The 18041-nt window shown below is 41.6% G+C and overlaps 1 protein-coding gene across 4 annotated transcripts in view; it reads right to left on the bottom strand.

The window, feature by feature from the left end:
* The window catches only part of LOC100032876 (rho GTPase-activating protein 29), a 76366-nt gene extending 68739 nt beyond the window's left edge, over positions 1-7627 (bottom strand). For 3 of the 4 annotated variants that reach the window (XM_016429039.2, XM_007484997.3, XM_007484996.3), the window contains exons 1-2: positions 7493-7627; positions 2711-3039 (exon numbers count right to left, since the gene is read on the bottom strand). In XM_016429039.2, coding sequence (XP_016284525.2) covers positions 2711-2972 — 262 coding nt within the window. In that variant the 5' untranslated portion in view covers positions 2973-3039; positions 7493-7627. Of the gene's footprint in view, positions 1-2710; positions 3040-7238; positions 7370-7492 lie in introns of those variants that run through there. The other variant, XM_016429038.2, reaches the window with a different exon arrangement.
* Positions 7628-18041: the final 10414 nt, after the last annotated feature.

Raw genomic sequence — 18041 nt, forward strand, 5'->3', positions numbered from 1 at the left:
ACCCCTTTTCCAGCAGCATCAGCACAAGATAAAATCTCTGCAGATAGCTTATTCCAAAGAATATCAACAACTCACATTCATCAGGAACATTTTTTTTAATTGTTTAGTTTTTATTACTTTTTGGTAAAGATTATAAAAATGAAAAACTTAGGTCTCAGTGGTACAGCAGAGCAGAAAAGGCACCAGATTTTTAGTCAGAGGATCTGGGTTCAAAATCCATTCCTGCTACTTAGTGTGTGTGTGATCAGGCAAGTCATTTGGGCCTCCATTAACTCATATATAAAACGAGGGAGCTGGATCACATGCCCACTTTTCTTCCAGCTCACAAGCTAACATCCTATGAGATCTGCATTCTCTATTCCCCAATCATCAAAAGTAGAGAAATAAACGATGTAAAAGCCATAACTTCCCTTTTGTTTTGGGGGGTCAAACATGTCCCATCATCATTAAACTAGGGCCAAAAGAAGAAGTAAGAAGGTCAAAGGTTAGGGAAGTGCCAAGATTATGACCACAGGCTAGTCATATATGCAGATCCTTCATTTCAGGGAAATGTATGATTACACATCAATTGAAGCCCCAGAAAGAAGTCCCTTCTTCTCACTTTCCTGCTCTCGGGGAGATGGGGCTCCCTCTATGAGACGCCTCATCCCTGGCCACCCTTTTCCTACCTCTCACTCTCTGGCTCTACAGGGGGACACGAACACTTCTTGCTCCTCCTCCCCACACTGGCTCTCCCTTAGCCCCATCACTCAGCAAGGCTTCCTCCTCTGACCTTCCTCTTGCCCAGCTTTAACCAAGAGTAATTTGCCAGTCAGAGATCCAGCTTAACTGTCTCATGTGACAGATGCTGCTGACCCTCCTCCCTCCCCCCCATTTCAGGATACTGCTGGGCTCTGCTTCCCTCTTACCTCCCCGAAGGCACCTTCTCCACCTTCACTGCTGCTGATTCAGGATCCACCATGACCCTGAGTGTGGCTGCTGCCCCCCCCCCCCCAGGGCTGCCCCAGGCCACCCAATCTCCCCTTACAATCTCTGGCTTGGTGATTCCCTTTGTCCCAAAGGCTATGGAGCTTCTCTCCCATCCAGAGATCCAGTTCTACTCTCTTCTGAGCGCTGGTCCAGCTTCCACTGCCCAGTGGTAAGTGGCACACTCGGGGGCACACAGCTAGGAAGGCTTTGAGGAGGGACTCAGAGTCCCGTCTTCCTGAATTCAGCTCCAGCATCCTCTTCACTCTCCCCCATCACCTTTCCTCACAAAACCAGCCCTTTCTGCTCTCCTTATTTCTCCTGAGGGGACACTCGTGACTCTATTCCCTCTCAGTGCACACGTTCCATTCTGGGCCAAACCCTGGCCATTCTATCCCACAATCCCTCACATCCATCCTCTTCTCTCTACTCTCATGGCCATCTCGAGAAGTCCAGCCTTCAACATCTCTCACCTGGCCTGGCCTAATGGCCTTCTCACTGGCCTCCTGCCTCAAGTCTTCCTTCACTCCCATCCAATCCATCTACACAGACACTAAAGTGATGTCCTTAAAGCCCACTTCTGACCAGATCACTCCACTAACTACTCCAGGACACTTCAGTGATCCCCTAGAGCCCGTGTGAGTCATGTCAATGGTTCAATGTCTCTCTACTCCTCCACCCTCCTCAGTACTGCCCACCAGGGGCCAGGCCAACTGGCCTTCGTGCTGTTCCTCACAAACAACATTTCATCTCCAAGTCTTTCAAATGGCTCTCCCCCATGCCCAGAATGGCACACCCTGCTCCCCACTGGCTCTGAAAACCTCCTGTGCCTGCAAAACTCTGCTCAAGAAACACCGTTTCTATAGAGGACACTTTTTCTGATCACCCAGTTGGCAGTGCCTTTTCCTTCAAAATTTTGTTATCTATATTTTATAAAATTTTGATGTGATGTCTTTGCCAATAAACTATAAATCCCTTGAAAGATGGAATAGTTTTATTTTTATCTTTGTAGTTTTACTACTTAACAGTGTTCAGTACATTCTAGGGAGCTGATAAATGCTTGCTGATTGTTTTTCTCTGCAAAATTCTACAGGAGGTAAATTATCTTCCTACATGACAAATTTCCTAGGTTAAATCTTAAGACTCATGTCTATTTTTCTGAGTAAAAGGCTTATATCTATGATTGCACTTTTATATAAAAACAGACAAATTAAGAGCTAAACTGAAATAAGCCTGATTTTGGGGGGGGGGGGCGAGAACATAATTCAAATCTGATGACTTTGGGCAACTTTTAATACTATTGAAAACCAAATCTAGAATAACATATCAATCATGTCCTTCAGAATTATAAAAGCATCATCCTATTAAAGACCAATCAATTGAGTTAAGAGTTAACTTGAGAAGGTTCAACTACAAAGCCCTCAAATTTTCTCTAACCCAAACTGGCAAATCCAAAGGAGGTTTACTGTTCTCTTCCAGCTTGCTTAGATTTACCAGCTTTGTGTTATATCATACCCAATTAGTAAAGAGATTATACTGTGCTTCAATGAGGAGGCAAAGTACCCAAAACTAACAACTACCACTTCATTTAAACATCAGTCATATTAAAAATAAACAAACCATACAATACCTGAAGCAAAATTGTATTGTTCCTAATGCTGCTATGTACACGTAAACATCATTAGTTACCCAGATCTGATTTTCTATTTGAAGGATGCCATTAAGAAAAATAACAGGGACATACCTTCTGAGATGATAGCTTCTTTCAAAGAAAGTAACACCTCTGCAAATTTCCTAACATCATTCAGCATCTCAATGACATAATCAGGATCAATAATGGGGTTGTTACAGCAATCTGAGTTGGAATTTATGCTGTTAGAAGAGCTGCTTTTGGTGCAATGGCCCATTCTCCAGTTTCCAGAATTAGGAAGAGCAAAAAGATTACATAGAGAGAATCGGGCAAATGGTAAACCACGCTTGTTACTTCCACCGTTCTGCCGCAACATCCCAACTATCACAGTGCTTCTGAAATCCTTTCAGTTAATGTCCATCAGGTAATAAAAATTCAAAATCCTGAAAGAAAAGAGAAGACAATTATTAAGTACAAGTACATGGGAAAATAATAAATCCTATTAAGTTCCCACTATTAAATTTATTTCTGAGAATGAAAAAACATTTTAGGAAGAGGTATGATTGATTTTCAGGATATCACCTCAGGCCTTAATTATGTCCTTTAAAGCAATCATATCTGCTCCATAACATCTAGGAATAATGAATTTGTTTCAACTGTTCTTGAAAATTTCTTTAGCATACACAGTAGAATGAGTTTCTTTTGTCTTAAACCTCAGGAATTCACTTAATTCTAGTATTTCCTAAAAGAATTGGTATCCATATTTACTTTATATGGCTCAAATATTAAATCTATCACACACTTCCCTTCAGATTTCATCATTTCAGAATGAAGACTCTATTTTTTACTTCTATTCAAAAAAAGTAAAAAAAAACATATAATGTAAATTTGCTCCCATGAAATTAGTTTAAATTTCATGAGAGCATTAACTTCCTTACATTTGATAAAAATAAAAAAAAATTATTTTCTCCACCAAAATCACTGTTAATTCCCACACTTAGACTCTAGGGATTACTATTTTGGATATGCTTACAAGGGTGAAAGAAATGGCTCTAAAGGAAAAAAAAAAGATAGGGAATTGATATCAAGGGTGTTTGAAAAAAATTTCAGACTTTATTAATATCCAAATAAAGGCAACTGGGATAACATTAATAATCATAGAAGTCTATGCAAACTTTTCTTTCTGTAACAGATCTTTTGAGCAGACTATCTATGAATCAAGAGCATTGCAGTACTGGCCAGCAACCTCACTCTCCTCTAGAACCTTGGATCCTATAACTGTGGTGCTGGGTTTTACCTTACCTTGCCCAGAACTAGCTAGGTTACTTGCTGGGCCCTTGTATTCCATTCTCAGCTTCTTAGCTCTCCTTTGGGTTGCCCTCCTCTGTTATAATGTAAACTCTATGAATGTAGAATTATCATCCTTCTCTTATTTTACCTCTAGCATTTAGTCCAATACCAAGAAAGTAACTGTTTCTCATTCATTTCTCCATTAAAACCATTCAAAATTCCTAGAATGATAATAATACTGTTCAATGAGGTCCAGATAATAAATACTGGACAAGGCATACAAGAAAAAGAAGTATGGGCACTAATATTTAGTATTTCCCACTAGGATGAAGATACACAGAGTCCAAGCTGAAGAGGGAATTTGACATCCTGTCTCTCACCTTATGAAGGCTGATCAGTGGCCAATAATTCCTGTCACATCTCTGTTGCCTAGCTTCCCCTTGTCACCACTCATGCAACCACCACTCCTCTTAGTTCTTATCACCTCTCACCTGGGCTACTGCAACAAACTCCTATTTGGCCTTCCCTCCTGAATGTTCTCCTCACTCTAACAGATCTTCCAGACTGACACCAAAATGAGTTTCCTCAAGCCTAGATCTAATCAAGTCATTCCTCTACTCAAAGTTCAAGTTGGTCTTCTTACTGCTGCTCAAATAGCATTCCATGTCTGGTGCCTTTCTCCCTCCCTCCATCTCTAGAAAACCCTGGTTTCTTTCAAAGCTCCTCTTTAGTGCCACCTTCTACATGAAGTCTCTCCTGAGGCCCTAAGATGTTAGTGTCTGCCTTCCTTGTATTCATTTTGTGCAGATCCTGCCTAGAATCAAGTATGAATATGGTGTCTCCACCACGGGAATATAAGCTCCTCCAAGCCAAAGACCATTTCACTGTGGTCTGTATCCCCTGGCTTAGGAGAGTGCCTTAGAAGTGACTGCCCAGGGTTGCACGTTGGTAAGGTCAGATATGCTATTCAAATCCAATTCTCTCCTGGCACCTGGCTTTCATATCAACTTAAAAGAGCCAAAAACATGGGACATTCTGTACTTTCCTATGTGAATCTTCTCCAGTTCAGTTTCTTAACTGAAAATATAGCTTCCTCATGAACTAACAATCTTCAAAGTTATTTCCACATTAAAATACTTCCTTAAATAAGCAAAATGTGCATCTACCCACAATTCTTCATTTCAGAAGTACTTATAGATGATGAAGATACACAAAGGAAATGACAAGCATCGCTTCTGGAAACCTACCAAAGGGCTCCCAGCTGACGTCTGAACTCTGCAAACAGACAACTGAGCAAATCATTTAAGTGATTCTCCCCAAATTCTCATGGGGCCCTTTTCACCCCACAATACCCAAAATATGACTACCTTCTGGGTAAGGTTTTAACTTCTAGGTCAAACATACCTTCTGTATACAGCCCTTATTGCTTTATTGACATGTTGTCTTCTCTTTACAATGTCTGCCCTTAGAGGGCAGGGGCCATTTTTGCCTTTCCCAGTATTCTCCCCAGAGTTTAGCAAAGTACCTAGCACAGAGTGGAAGTGCTTATTCCTAAATGTTTGTTGATTGACTGGATGCAGAGATCAAAAATGTACTAGGAATGCAAAAATGCCTTGTTACAGAACTGGGATGGGTCAGTATCTGAACTACAGGAGACTTTTGAGCCCAGCCAACTCACTCTCAAAGATGAGAAAGGAAGGCCCTGGGCTACAACTGACTTCAAAGGTCAACCAGCAAAGGCAAGATTTGAACCCAGGGCCCCTCTCCACATCCAGGCTCCTAGCACTACCTCTAGTAGGAGAATCCTCACTTCACAAGGGGCAATGTGCTACTAGGCAAAGTCCCCTGGCTGCAGCCAAAGGTTCCCATACCACTGAGGAGACTAAGAGTGGGACCATGGCTAAATCACTCAAAAAAAACCCTCTGGCTAGGGTGCCCCCACCCCACCCCCCATCCTGTGATTGGCTTTCCTTCAGCTTTCAGGATGACTTGGGTCACAAGTCTCTCTCCAAGAATTAAGAACTTGAGGATTCAAGTATTTCCTATATAAGAAAAGAACTTCCAAAGGAAGGTGTTAAAGGACCCACTTAAACTTATGGTGACATCTGGCCACTTCCAGCTCCCCATTTCTTACTCAGGAAAAAAACAATCCTGTTATTTCAGAAATCTGCTCTTTCAGCACATTTTTGCCAGGAGGTAGGTTCTTAGTACTGAGATTGGTCCGAGCATCTTCAAATTCGTTTGTGAGGCCTTTAGCTAGCTGTCTTTGCCTCCACCCTAGCCCAAGAGAAAAGAATCGACCTCCAGGGCACAGCCACGGAAACCAGGCGGTCCCAGGTGGTTCGTGCGCCAAAGGGACCCAAAAGACTCAAAGGGGACGGCTGTCAAAGCCGACTTGGGCCTCGTCTGCTCCCCACCACCCCCTTTCCCCCCAGCGCGCGCAGCGCACGTTGGTCCCGGCAGGAAGCTCCCGGCCCTTAAGGCTCCCGCCTCCAGCGCCCTCAGGATCTCCGGTTCCAGGCGGCCCCGGGCCCCAGCCCCACGCCGCGCCGCTGCCGCCCTAAGGAAATGCAAGCGGGAGGGCGCTTCAGAAACAAACTGGGAGGTGACGAGGAAGAAGTTCCTTGAATCCAGGAAGGGGAAGGGAAGAAAACGTCGGAAGAGGAAAAAGAAAGGAGGGGGGAAGGAGAAGAAAAGGAATACGAAGGAGAAAAAAGGAGAGGGGTAAGGGGGAAAAGAGGGGGAAAGGAAGAAGGAAAAGAAGGAAAGAGGCAGGAAGGTGGAGAAGGAAGACGAAAGAAAAGAAAAAGTAGAGAAAAAGAAGGAGTGATTCGAGGGGAAGAGATGGTAAGGAACGAAGTAGGAAAGGCGAGAAATGAGGGAAAATGCCAAAGGAAGAAGCTGGGAAAGGGAAGGAGGAAAAAGGAAGAAGGGAGGGAGATGCTACTGCCGCCCCCAGCCCAGCCTAGGCAGGTAACAGTAGCCCCGGGGGGAGGGGCGGGGACAGGGGTCCCGATTACTTCGGAGCCCAGAAAAGGGCGGGCAAAGGGCAACAGGGGCGCCGGGCGGCTCCGCACTCGCTCGCAAGCTGACCAGACGGAGTTAGCAAAAGCTCGACCGGTCCGCTCCTCTAACCCTGTACAGCCTCCTAGCAGGCGCAGGGGCCCCAACCTCATGGGCAGGGCCAGGCCGGGAGGAGCGGCCGCTACCGGACACGCGGAGCCCAGGGTCCCGAGGACAAACAATCTGGGATGGTCGCCCAGGTCCGTAATGTCGAAACTGGAGGGAGTTAAGAGAGGGCGGACGTGACCAGTGGTGGACGGTGTCACCTCCGGGCCAGTCTGTCCCGCACCTGCCGCCACGATCCGTCCGGTACGGTTCGTTTCCAAGGAGTTCCTCACAGCGGAGCCGAAGTGGGATCCTCCGAAAAAAAGCTCCCCCCCGGGTCGTTGCGCCCCGCACAGCTCGCCTCAGAGCCGCGACTCCTCCCACTGAATCTCGGACCCCGAGCCCTTAGTCGGGGAGGAGGGGTGGTGGTGGCCGTGTCCAGAGCGCTGCCTCTTCTCCCACAGCCGCCACCAAGGTACGGGGACTCGCAACACTCACCCGGGGAGCATCTTCGCGCTGCGGACGGAACCCAGGGCAAACATGGAGGTTCTCTGGAGTCTTGGCCGAGTCCCGTGGCCCACCGCCCACCTAGAGGAGTCCCGCTCTCTGACCAGGCTCGAGCTAGAGGCCGCCACCACAGACTGAGATTCATTCACCACCAAAGCCACAACCGACTGAGGCGGCCGACCCAGCTCCCCACCCCCTGCCCTCCAGCCGCCACCGCCCCGCCTCCCTCGAGCCTCCCGCCGGGCACGTGGTCCGCCCCTCGGAACCCTGCCGATTGGCCACGGCCCGAAAGGGGCAGGGCAGAGGCTCCCCACTGGAACAGGTGGAGGGAGGCGGGGCGGGAGGCTGTGGTTCCGCCTTCCAGCTTCTCTGAGCATTCCCAGGTCTTGCCTGGAGCCCACTCTGGAGGTCCAGAGCACTTGGACTAGAATTGAACAGCCTCTGAGAGGCTCTGGGATGCCTGTCCCACAACCGGGAAGCGGCATAGTAGAGCAACCTGGCCTCTAATTGGCTCACCGCTGCGGTCTCGTGGTTGCGGACTTTGTTTTTAAAATCGGGTTCCAAGCTGTTGTGAAAGTGTCCCAGAAGTTGGGTAAAACCAGCCGAGGCATTGGTAAATTCTGTTTCCCCTCACCTGATCTTAGTTCCCCATGCCTGGATTGCACTCCCTCCTTACCTGCCAAAAAGACTGCTCATTACCTAGCACTGAGGGCTTAGTACAATGTAGGCTTTGATAAAGATTGATTGATTGATGATTGATCTAATAAATACATATTGATTGACTTAAGTTCCTTTAGTCTAAAGTTTAGACCAATGGTGGTAAATCATTTGGGGACAGTGCCTAAAGTGCAACCCTCACCAGGCATGTGAGCTTCTTACCCCAGACAGAAGGGCTCTCATTGGGCTACTGGGCAGATCACATGAGAAATGCCCTCAGGCGCTAGTGGAGAGGGGAAAGGGAGCAGTTCCCTCCAGCACCTCTGGGAAGGGTGCCATAGGTTCACCAACACAACTCTAGACTGTGAAAGATCATCACAACAGAAATATGGAGCCAGGAGAGACTCCTTCTCTACTTTTAAGAAATAAGGAAACAGAAGCTCAAGGTGGTCAGGTGATTCATGAAGGGTCACATACACATCAGAGGATCATGGATTGTTGAAGCCATTTCACAGAGAAGAAACTGAGGCTGAGGGAAACTGGAGAGAGGAGCCATACCACAGAGTGTTTGTGTGCCTTCTCCCCCTTACACTGTGACTCTCAAGGGGGAAGGGACCACCTTTTGACTTTCTGTCCCCAACCCTTAGCCCAGTACCTGGCGCACAGTCAGCCCTTAGTCATTTCTTGCTGAGTGACTGGGGAAGAGTCCTGGAGATGTAGAAGATCCCGGGGTGGGCTGCTTGGACCAAGGCACTTCAGGGACAGATGGGGGGGGGGGGGGGGAAGGCCCTGCCAACATCTCAGCTAAGGGGAGGGCATGGAGCTGTCCCATAGCTAGGGGAGGTGCCAGACCCTGCAGGGTGACCCTGGTCACTGAGAGGTGTCACTGCTGTGGATTGTCCTTCCTGACTGTGCTGAAGGACCCTGTCCTGCCTTGATCTGGGCACAGCTTCGTCCAACTTGTCCCAGAAACAAGAACCTCTTTCTGGAGAAGTCTGACCCCACAAACAGAAGGAAAAAATGGAGATATGAGGACCAAGGCAGATCCCCAACCACATCCCTCCCTGTCACTGGAGCCAGCCCTGACCTCATCCCTGGAGCTTTTGTTTATTTTTAATTTAATTTTATTTAGTCAATTTAGAACATTATTCCTTGGTTACAAGAATCATATTCTTTCCCTCCCTCCCCCTCCCCCACCCTTCCATAACCGACAGGCAATTCCACTGGGTATTACATGTGTCCTTGATCATAACTTATTTCCATGTTGTTGGTGTTTGCACTAGGATGTTCATTTAGAGTCTATATCCCCAATCATATCCCCCTGACCCATGTAATGAAGCAGTAGTTTTTCTTCTGTGTTTTACTCCCACAGTGATTCCTCTGAATGTGGATAGTGTTCTTTCTCATAAATCCCTCCGAGTTGTTCTGTATCACTGCATTACCACTACAGGAGAAGTCCATTACGTTTGATTCTGCCACAGTGTATCAGTCTCTGTGTATAATTTTCTCCTGGTTCTGCTCCTCTCGCTCTGCATCAATTCCTGTAGGTCATTCCAGTTCACATGGAATTCCTCCACTTTATTATTCCTTTTAGCACAATACTATTCCATCACCAACATTTACCACAATGTATTCAGCCATTCCCCAATTGAAGGGCATCCCCTTATTTTCTAATTTTTTGCCACTACAAAGAGTGCAGCTATGAATATTCTTGTACAAGTCTTTTTCCTTATTGTCTCTTTGGGGTACAAACCCAGCAGTGCTATGGCTGGGTCAATGGGCAGACAGTCTTTTAGCACCTTTTGGGCATAGTTCCAAATTGCCCTCCAGAATGGCTGGCTCAGTTCACAACTCCACTGGCAGTGAATTAATGTCCCAACTTTCCACACATCCCCTCCAGCATTCATGACTTTCCATTGCTGTCATAGTAGCCAATCTGCTAGGTGTGAGATGGTACCTCAGAGTGGTTTTGATTTTAATTTCTCCAATTATAAAAGATTCAAAACACTTTTTCATGTACTTATTGATAGTTTTTATTTCTTCATCTGAAAACTGCCTATTCATGTCCCTTACCCATTTTTAAGTTGGGGAATGTCTTGATTTTTTTGTACAATTGATTTAGTTCCTTAAAAATTTGAGAAATTAGACCTTGTCAGAGGTTTTTGTTATGAAGATTGTTTCCCAATTTGTTACTTCCCTTCTAATTTTGGTTACATTGGTTTTGTTTGTACAAAAACTTTTTAATTTGGTGTAATCAAGGTTATTTATTTTAGATTTTGTGATTTTTTTCTAGCTCTTACTTGGTTTTAAAAGCTTTCCTTTCCCAAAGATCTGACATGTATACTATTCTGTGTTCACCTAATTTACTTATAGTCTCCTTCTTTATATTAAAGTCATTCACCCATTCTGAGTTTATCTTGGTGTAGGGTGGGAGGTGTTGATCCAGACCTAGTCTCTCCCATACTGTCTTCCAATTTTCCCAAAAGTTTTTATCAAATAGTGGATTTTTGTCCCAAAAGCCAGGATCTTTGGGTTTATCATAGACTGTCTTGCTGAGGTCACTTACCCCAAGTCTATTCCACTGATCTCCTTTCTTTCTCTTAGCCAGTATCATATTGTTTTGATGACCATTGCTTTATAGTATAATTTGAGATCTGGGACTGCAAGGCCACCTTCCTTCGCATTTTTTTCATTATTTCCCTAGATATAGTTTTGTTCTACCAAATGAACTTAGTTATGGTTTTTTTTTTAATTCAGTAAAAAAGTTTTTTGGTAGTTCAATGGGAATGGCACTAAATAAGTAAATTAATTTGGGTAGGATTGTCATTTTTATTATGTTACCTCGTCCTACCCATGAGCAATCAATGTTTTTCCAATTGTTTAGATTTAGTTTTAATTGTGTGGAGAGTATTTTGTAGTTGTGTTCATATAGTTCCTGTGTTTGTCTCGAGAGATAGATTCTTAAGTATTTTATATTGTCTAGGGTGATTTTAATAGAATTTCTCTTTCTAATTCTTGCTGCTGAGATGTGTTGGAAATATATAGAATTGCTGATGACTTGTGTGGGTTTACTTTGTATCCTGCAACTTTGCTAAAGTTGTTGATTATTTCTACTAATTTTTAGTGGATGCTCTAGGATATCATTTACATCATATCATTTGCAAAGAGTAATTGCTTGGTCTCCTCATTGCCTATTTTAATACCGTCAATTTCGTTTTCTTCTCTAATTGCTACTGCTAGTGTTTCTAGTAAAATGTTAAATAATAGAGGTGATAGTGAGCATCCTTATTTCACTCCTGATCTTATTGGGAAGGCTTCTAGTTTATCCCCATTGCAGATGATGTTTGCCGGTGGTTTTAGATATATACTGTTTATTATTTTTAGGAAAAGACCTTCTATTCCTATGCTTTCTAGGGTTTTCAATAAGAACGAGTGTTGTATTTTGTCAAAAGCTTTTTCTGCATCTATTGAGATAATCATGTGATTTTTGTCAGTTTGCTTGTTTCCTAATATAGAAACATCCTTGCATTCCTAGTATAAATCCTACCTGGTCATAATAAATAACCCTCATTATCATTTGCTGGAGTCTTTTTGCTAGTATCCTATTTAAGATTTTTGCATCTATGTTCATTAAGGAGATTGATCTTTAGTTTTCTTTCTCTGTTTTTGACCTGCCTGGCTTTGGAATCAGTACCATATTTGTGTCATAAAAGGAATTTGGTAGAACTCCTCCTTTTCCTATTCTTTCAAATAGTTTGTATAATACTGGGATTAGTTGTTCTTTGAATGTTTCATAGAGTTCATTTGTGAATCCATCTGGACCTGGGGATTTTTCTTAAGCTTGTTCGATTTCTTTTTCTTATATTGGGTTATTTATGTATTCTATTTCTTCTGTTATTCTAGGCAATTTATATTTTTGTAAATATTCATCCATATCATCTAGATTGCCATATTTATTGCCATATAATTGGGTATAATAATTTTTAATGATTGTTTACTTTCCTCTTCATTAGAGTTGAGGTCTCCCTTTTCATCTATGATACTATTAATTTGGTTTTCTTCTTTCCTTTTTTTAAAATTAGATTGACCAGTACTTTATCCATTTTATTTGTTTTGAAAAAACCACCTTCTAGTCTTATTTATTAAATCAACAGCTCTTTGACTTTCAATTTTATTAATTTCTCTTTTAATTTTTAGGATCTCTAATTTAGTTTTCATCAGAGAATTTTTAATTTTTTCACTTTTTAACTTTTTAACTTGCCTTGCCCAATTCATTGACCTCTGCCCTCCCTAATTTGTTAATATATGAACTCAAAGATATAAATTTTCCCCTGACTACTGCTTTGGCTGTTTCTCGTAGATTTTGAAGGAATGTCTCATCATTGTTATTTCCTTCAATGAAATTATTAATTGTTCCTATGATTTATTATTAAACGAACTGATTTTGGAGAATCATATTAGTTAATTCCAATTAATTTATGATTTGGCTCTCCATATACTCTTACTAATTATTATTTTTATTGCACTGTGATCTGAAAAGGTTGTATTTATTATTTCTGCTCTTTTGCATTTGTTTGCAATGTTTTTATGCCCTAGTACATGGTCAGTCTTTGTGAATGTAGCATGTGCTGCTGAAAAGAAGGTGTATTCCTTTTTGTCCCTATTTATTTTTCTTCACATATCTAACTCTAATTTTTCTAAAATTTCATTCACTTCTCTTACCTCTTTCTTATTTATTTTTTGGTTTGATTTATCTAGTTCTGATAGAGGAAGGTTCAGGTCTACCGCTAGTATAGTTTTTCTATGTATTTCATCCTTGAGCTCCACTAGTTTCTCCTTTAGAAATTTGGATGCTATGCCATTTGGTGCATGCATGTTGAGTACTGATATTGACTCATTGTCTATACTGCCTTTTATCAGGATGTAATTGCCTTCCCTATCTCTTTTAACTAGATCTATTTTCCCTTTGGCTTTGTCAGATATCATGATTGAGACTCCTGCCTTCTTTTTATCAGTTGATGCCCAATAGATTTTGCTCCATCCACTTACCTTTACCCTATGTGTGTCTATCTCTCTCATGTGTGTTTCTTGTAGACAACATATGATAGGATTTTGGTTTCTAATCCACTCTGCTATTTGCTTGCATTTTATGGATGAGTTCATTCTATTCCCATTCACAGTTATGATTGTTAGCTGTGTATTTCCCAACATTTTGATTTCCACTCCTAGTTCTGCCCTTTCTTCTTTTGTTATTTCCTTCTGCACCAGTATTTTGTTTTTAATCAGTCCCCCTAATTCCCACCCTTATTTTACTTCCCTTTCTACCCCCTTCTTATTCCCCTGTTATTTTCTTTACAGTCTTTTTAAACAACCCCCCCCCACCCTTTCCCTCCCTTGTATTGCTTCCCTCCCCACCAATCTGTTTGTTACCCTTCTACTTCCCTATAGGGCACAAATCAATTCTCTGCCCCAATGTATTTGATTGTTCTTCCCTCTCTGAGTCAATTGCATGTAAGAATTGAGTATTTCCTATCTCCAACCTCTTTACCTTTCCAGTGTATTGATGTTCTCACCCCCTCCCGCCATGTGTTTCTTTGTGACGTATAGATTTACCCCATTTTGTTTCTTTTCCCATTTCTCTTAATATTAAACTTTTTAAATTCTCATTATATATATGCATATATATATATTTATGCATACATATATCTATATACATATTTATGTCTTGGCATTTCATCCTATACAGTTTGTCATTGTTCCCTCTAAGTATAATTTTTCTAACTATCCAAGTGATAATAATAATTTTTAAGAGTTACCAATATCCTCTTTTCTTGTAGGGATATATATCATTTTAACTTATTGGGCCCCTTTAAAAAAAATGTTTGTTTTTTGTTTTGTTTTGTTTTTGTTTTTTTCCCTTTTTCTGAATTACCTTTTGATGATTCTCTTGAGTTCTGTGCTTGGGAACCAAATTTTCTGTTCAGGTCTGGTCTTTTCTTTACAAATGCTTGGAATTCTTCTATTTTCTTAAATGACCACACTTTCCTCTATAAGAATATAGTCAGTTTTGCTTGGTAGTTGATTCTTGGTTGTAGACCTACTTCCCTTGCTTTCTGGAATATCATATTTCATGCCTTTCATTCCTTCAGTGTAGATACAGCCAGATTCTGTGTTATACTCACTGTAGTTCCATGGTATCTGAATGACTTCTTTTTATCAACTTGTAATATTTTTTACTTGGTCTGGTAGTTCTTGAATTTGGCTATAACAGTCCTGGGTGTTGTCAGTTGGAGATTAAGTACAGGAGGTGATTTATGGATTCTTTCAATCTCCACTTTTCCCTCTTGTTTTAGAATGTAGGGGCAGTTTTTTTGGATAATTTCCTGTAGGGTGATGTCCAGGCTTTTTCTTTTGACACGGTCTTCCAGTAGACCGATGATTCTTAAGTTGTCTCTCCTGGAATGATTTTCTAAATCTTCTGTTTTGTGAATGAGATGTTTCATATCTTCTTCAATTTTTTCATTCTTTTGATTTTGTTTTATAGTGTCCTGATTACTTGTGAAGTTGCTTGCTTCTAATTGTTGTATTCTGATTTTTAAAGACTGAATTTCAACCTTGGTTTTTTGGTCATCCTTCTCCTTCTGGTCTGATTTTTTTTGGAGGTCATCTTTCATCTTCTTTGCCCCATCTTTCATCTCCTTTGCCTCATCTTTCATTTTCTTTGCCTCATCCTTCATCTCCTTTGCCTCATTTTCAAGCTGACTGATTTTGGCTTTCAAGACACTATTTTCTCGTTTTAGTTCAACTGCCTCTGTTTCCAGATGACTTATCTTGCTTTTTTAAGTTCTTTTCCCAGTTGTCTTCAGCCTCCCTTAATTGTGTTTTGAATTGTATTTTGAGTTCTTCCAAAGCCTATGTCCAATTTGTTGGAGTTTCTGTGTTTTTGCTTTGTGTTCCTTGATCCTACTCTGTTACATTTGCTCTTTGTTAATTGCCTGGATAGAAGCTATCAATTGTAATTCCTTTTTTCTTTTTCTGTTGTTTGCTCATATTTGCCCCTTCTTTGCCCCCTACAGTTGCCTGCACTCTTGCTCCTATCATTGTGTGCTGGATCTGCGGGTTTGGGCTGTCTGTCATCTTTCACCCTTGGAGCTTAGCAAGGCACTTAGAGCAGTCTGTGGGGGAGGGGTGTTGGAGCCTGAGCTTCCCTGCCCTCTGAAGTATTGATGAGATTAAACCCCAGTGAGTTGAACTTGCAGTGCTGGATGTGCCCTGAGGCCAAATCCTTGGGAAGAAGGGGGAGGGGGCGCAATATGGAGTATCTCAGTTGCGATTTGACTGCTTTCTTTGATGTTCTCCTCCAGCTCACTCCCCGCAGTTTGTGATCAAGGACCTGAGCCTGGCACAGCTTTGCCCACAAGGTATTCTCTCTAGACTAGCACCCTTGACTACCCAGAGATTCCAGCCACTGCTAGAGGCTCAGTACTATGAGTGGGAGAGGGGTCCTGGGACCTTCCTTCTTCCTTCCCCTTAAACTCAAGTGTTCTCTAATTCAGGCTTTTTGGGGGTACACCTTTTAAGTTGAGTCCAGCAGGAGGATTCCTTAGCTCTGTCCTGTTGTTAGATATGTTTTAAGTCCCCTAGGAGCATTTGGTTTTTAATTGATGAGGAAGGGTTTTCAGAGGTCTGAACTTTTGCTGCTTCTACGCCACCATCTTGACTTCGCCCCACCATCCCTAGAGCTTTTAAAGAAAACTGATGAAAAGAATGATGAGCACAGTCCAAACAACGACTCCAGCTTCCAGGGGGAACAGAACTGACCAAGCAGGTTATTAGTCTTGATTCTAAAATGGATGCAATAGAGAAACATGGAAGCCAATCCAAATCAAATGCTGGAACTGAATATGAAAGATATTGCATTTACCAGGATTTCTGTTGTCCTGACCAAAGAATCTGGAGAAAATGCAAGAGAAACAAATTTCCCAATTCCCAACAAACAAGATTCCAAAATTAAGGGAAGAGATGTTATATTTCTATTGGGAGGCATTGTGAAGTATTGAAGAGACTGTTGATTCCAGTGAAGTGAGGAATCCTGGATTCAAATCTTACCCCAGGTAAAGACCAACATTTTCAGACATGTCCAATCCAGGGGTTTATTTTGTTTGGTTGCAAGGAAGTGTTCTTTTGTTTTAAATTTGAAGGTAAGTGGGAGGGAGATGAAGACAAATTATAGAAATAAAAAAATGAGCCTCAATGAAGCATTTTTTTAATGTGCTCATTGTAGAATAAAGTTCAGAAGGAAATCAGTTAAGTGGAACAGCTTTGAAACTAACACTCTAAATGTCATATTTTAATTTAAAAACAGGTGCATAATAAAGATCCATGGTTTCATGTACAGCCCCCTCTGTTCTTTGTAAGGGGAAATGTTCAAATTTCTTCAGAATCACAAAAATAAATATAAATTTTTAAAACCTATTTATTTTATATAACTATACATATATAACCTATATCAATTTTCTTTGCAATCTCTGAGAGGGAAGAGGGAAGAGGAGAATTTGGAACTCAATTTTTTTTAAGGATTGTCATGGGGTAGGTAGTTGGCTTAGTGGATAGAGAGCCAGGCCTGCCATTGGGAGGTCCTGGGTTCAAATTTAGCCTCAGACACTTCCTAGCTATATGACCCTAGGCAAGTCACTTAACCCCAATTGCCTAGCCCTTATTGCTCTTTTGCATTGGAATGAGTTTTGATTCTAAGAGAGAAAGGAAGGATCTTTAAAAAAATGTTAAAAATTGTTTTTATTTGTTTTAAATATATATACATATATATATATAATATACACACACATATATATATATATTTTTTTTAATCTTTCCCCTGTTATTTACTGTCCCTGAACAAAATTGCTCAGCTTCACTTGGATTCAGTTTCTTTATGTGTAAAATGGGTATTATTATACCCATAGTCTCTCCTTTCAAAGGTGTTTTGCAAAATGATGTCGTCTACTACTACTACTACTACTACTACTACTACTACTACTACTACTACTACTACTACTACTACATTAAATCCAAAGGTGTTGGGTTATTTTGGGGTTTTGCCTCAACACATAATTGCCAACAAAATTGCCTCAGCCATAGTTCATTCTGACTCCACCTGAGAACAAAGAAAGCCATTTCAATGATGGGCTATTAAATGATTTATGAAAAAAATAGCTTCATTCTATAAAGATTATTTCTGTTCAGTCACCTCAGGACTAATACATATGGCAGGAGGAAGAATCAGAGTTTCAATAGTGGAGTCTTCCACTGTACTCTTAAAACCCGAATATTAAAATAAACTTGACAGAACTTGTCATAAGAAAAGCATTCGAGATAAAATGCTGCTAAAACATCTAATGCATGTGAACCATAGGCTCAGCCATGGAAGAAGATTTGAAAAGAAAAGATTGCAATCTTCTGCTTCATGATCCAAATTAGGCAGGATGACACAAAGACTCTCTCATTCAGTAATGCTTCCTGTATCCAGCCAGCTATTATCATGCCAAGTTTAATTGCCTCATCAAAACTTTATCTAAAAGAACACGGAATCATTATGGAATCTCTTAAACTGTTTACCTCCGTCCTTAAGGTGGTAAGTGAAACACTTTCTGCCAGTGATTTTCTTTCATCTCTTCCACAAAAATACTGAATAAGCATTAAAGCAAATGAGACTTATCTTGGCATTTTTAGAGCTGGGGGGGAACTCAACCACCCCTCTCCCCTTTCATTTTTTTAGATGAAGAAACTTAAGACTCAGACACAAGGGGCATGGTAGCTAGAGTGTTGACTTGGAATCAGGAAGTGTTGAATTCAAATTCTGCTCAGACGCATTTGCTTGTGTTAT

The sequence above is a fragment of the Monodelphis domestica genome, chromosome 2 (assembly GCF_027887165.1).
Source record: "Monodelphis domestica isolate mMonDom1 chromosome 2, mMonDom1.pri, whole genome shotgun sequence".
In the NCBI taxonomy this organism is placed as follows: Eukaryota; Metazoa; Chordata; class Mammalia; order Didelphimorphia; family Didelphidae; genus Monodelphis; species Monodelphis domestica.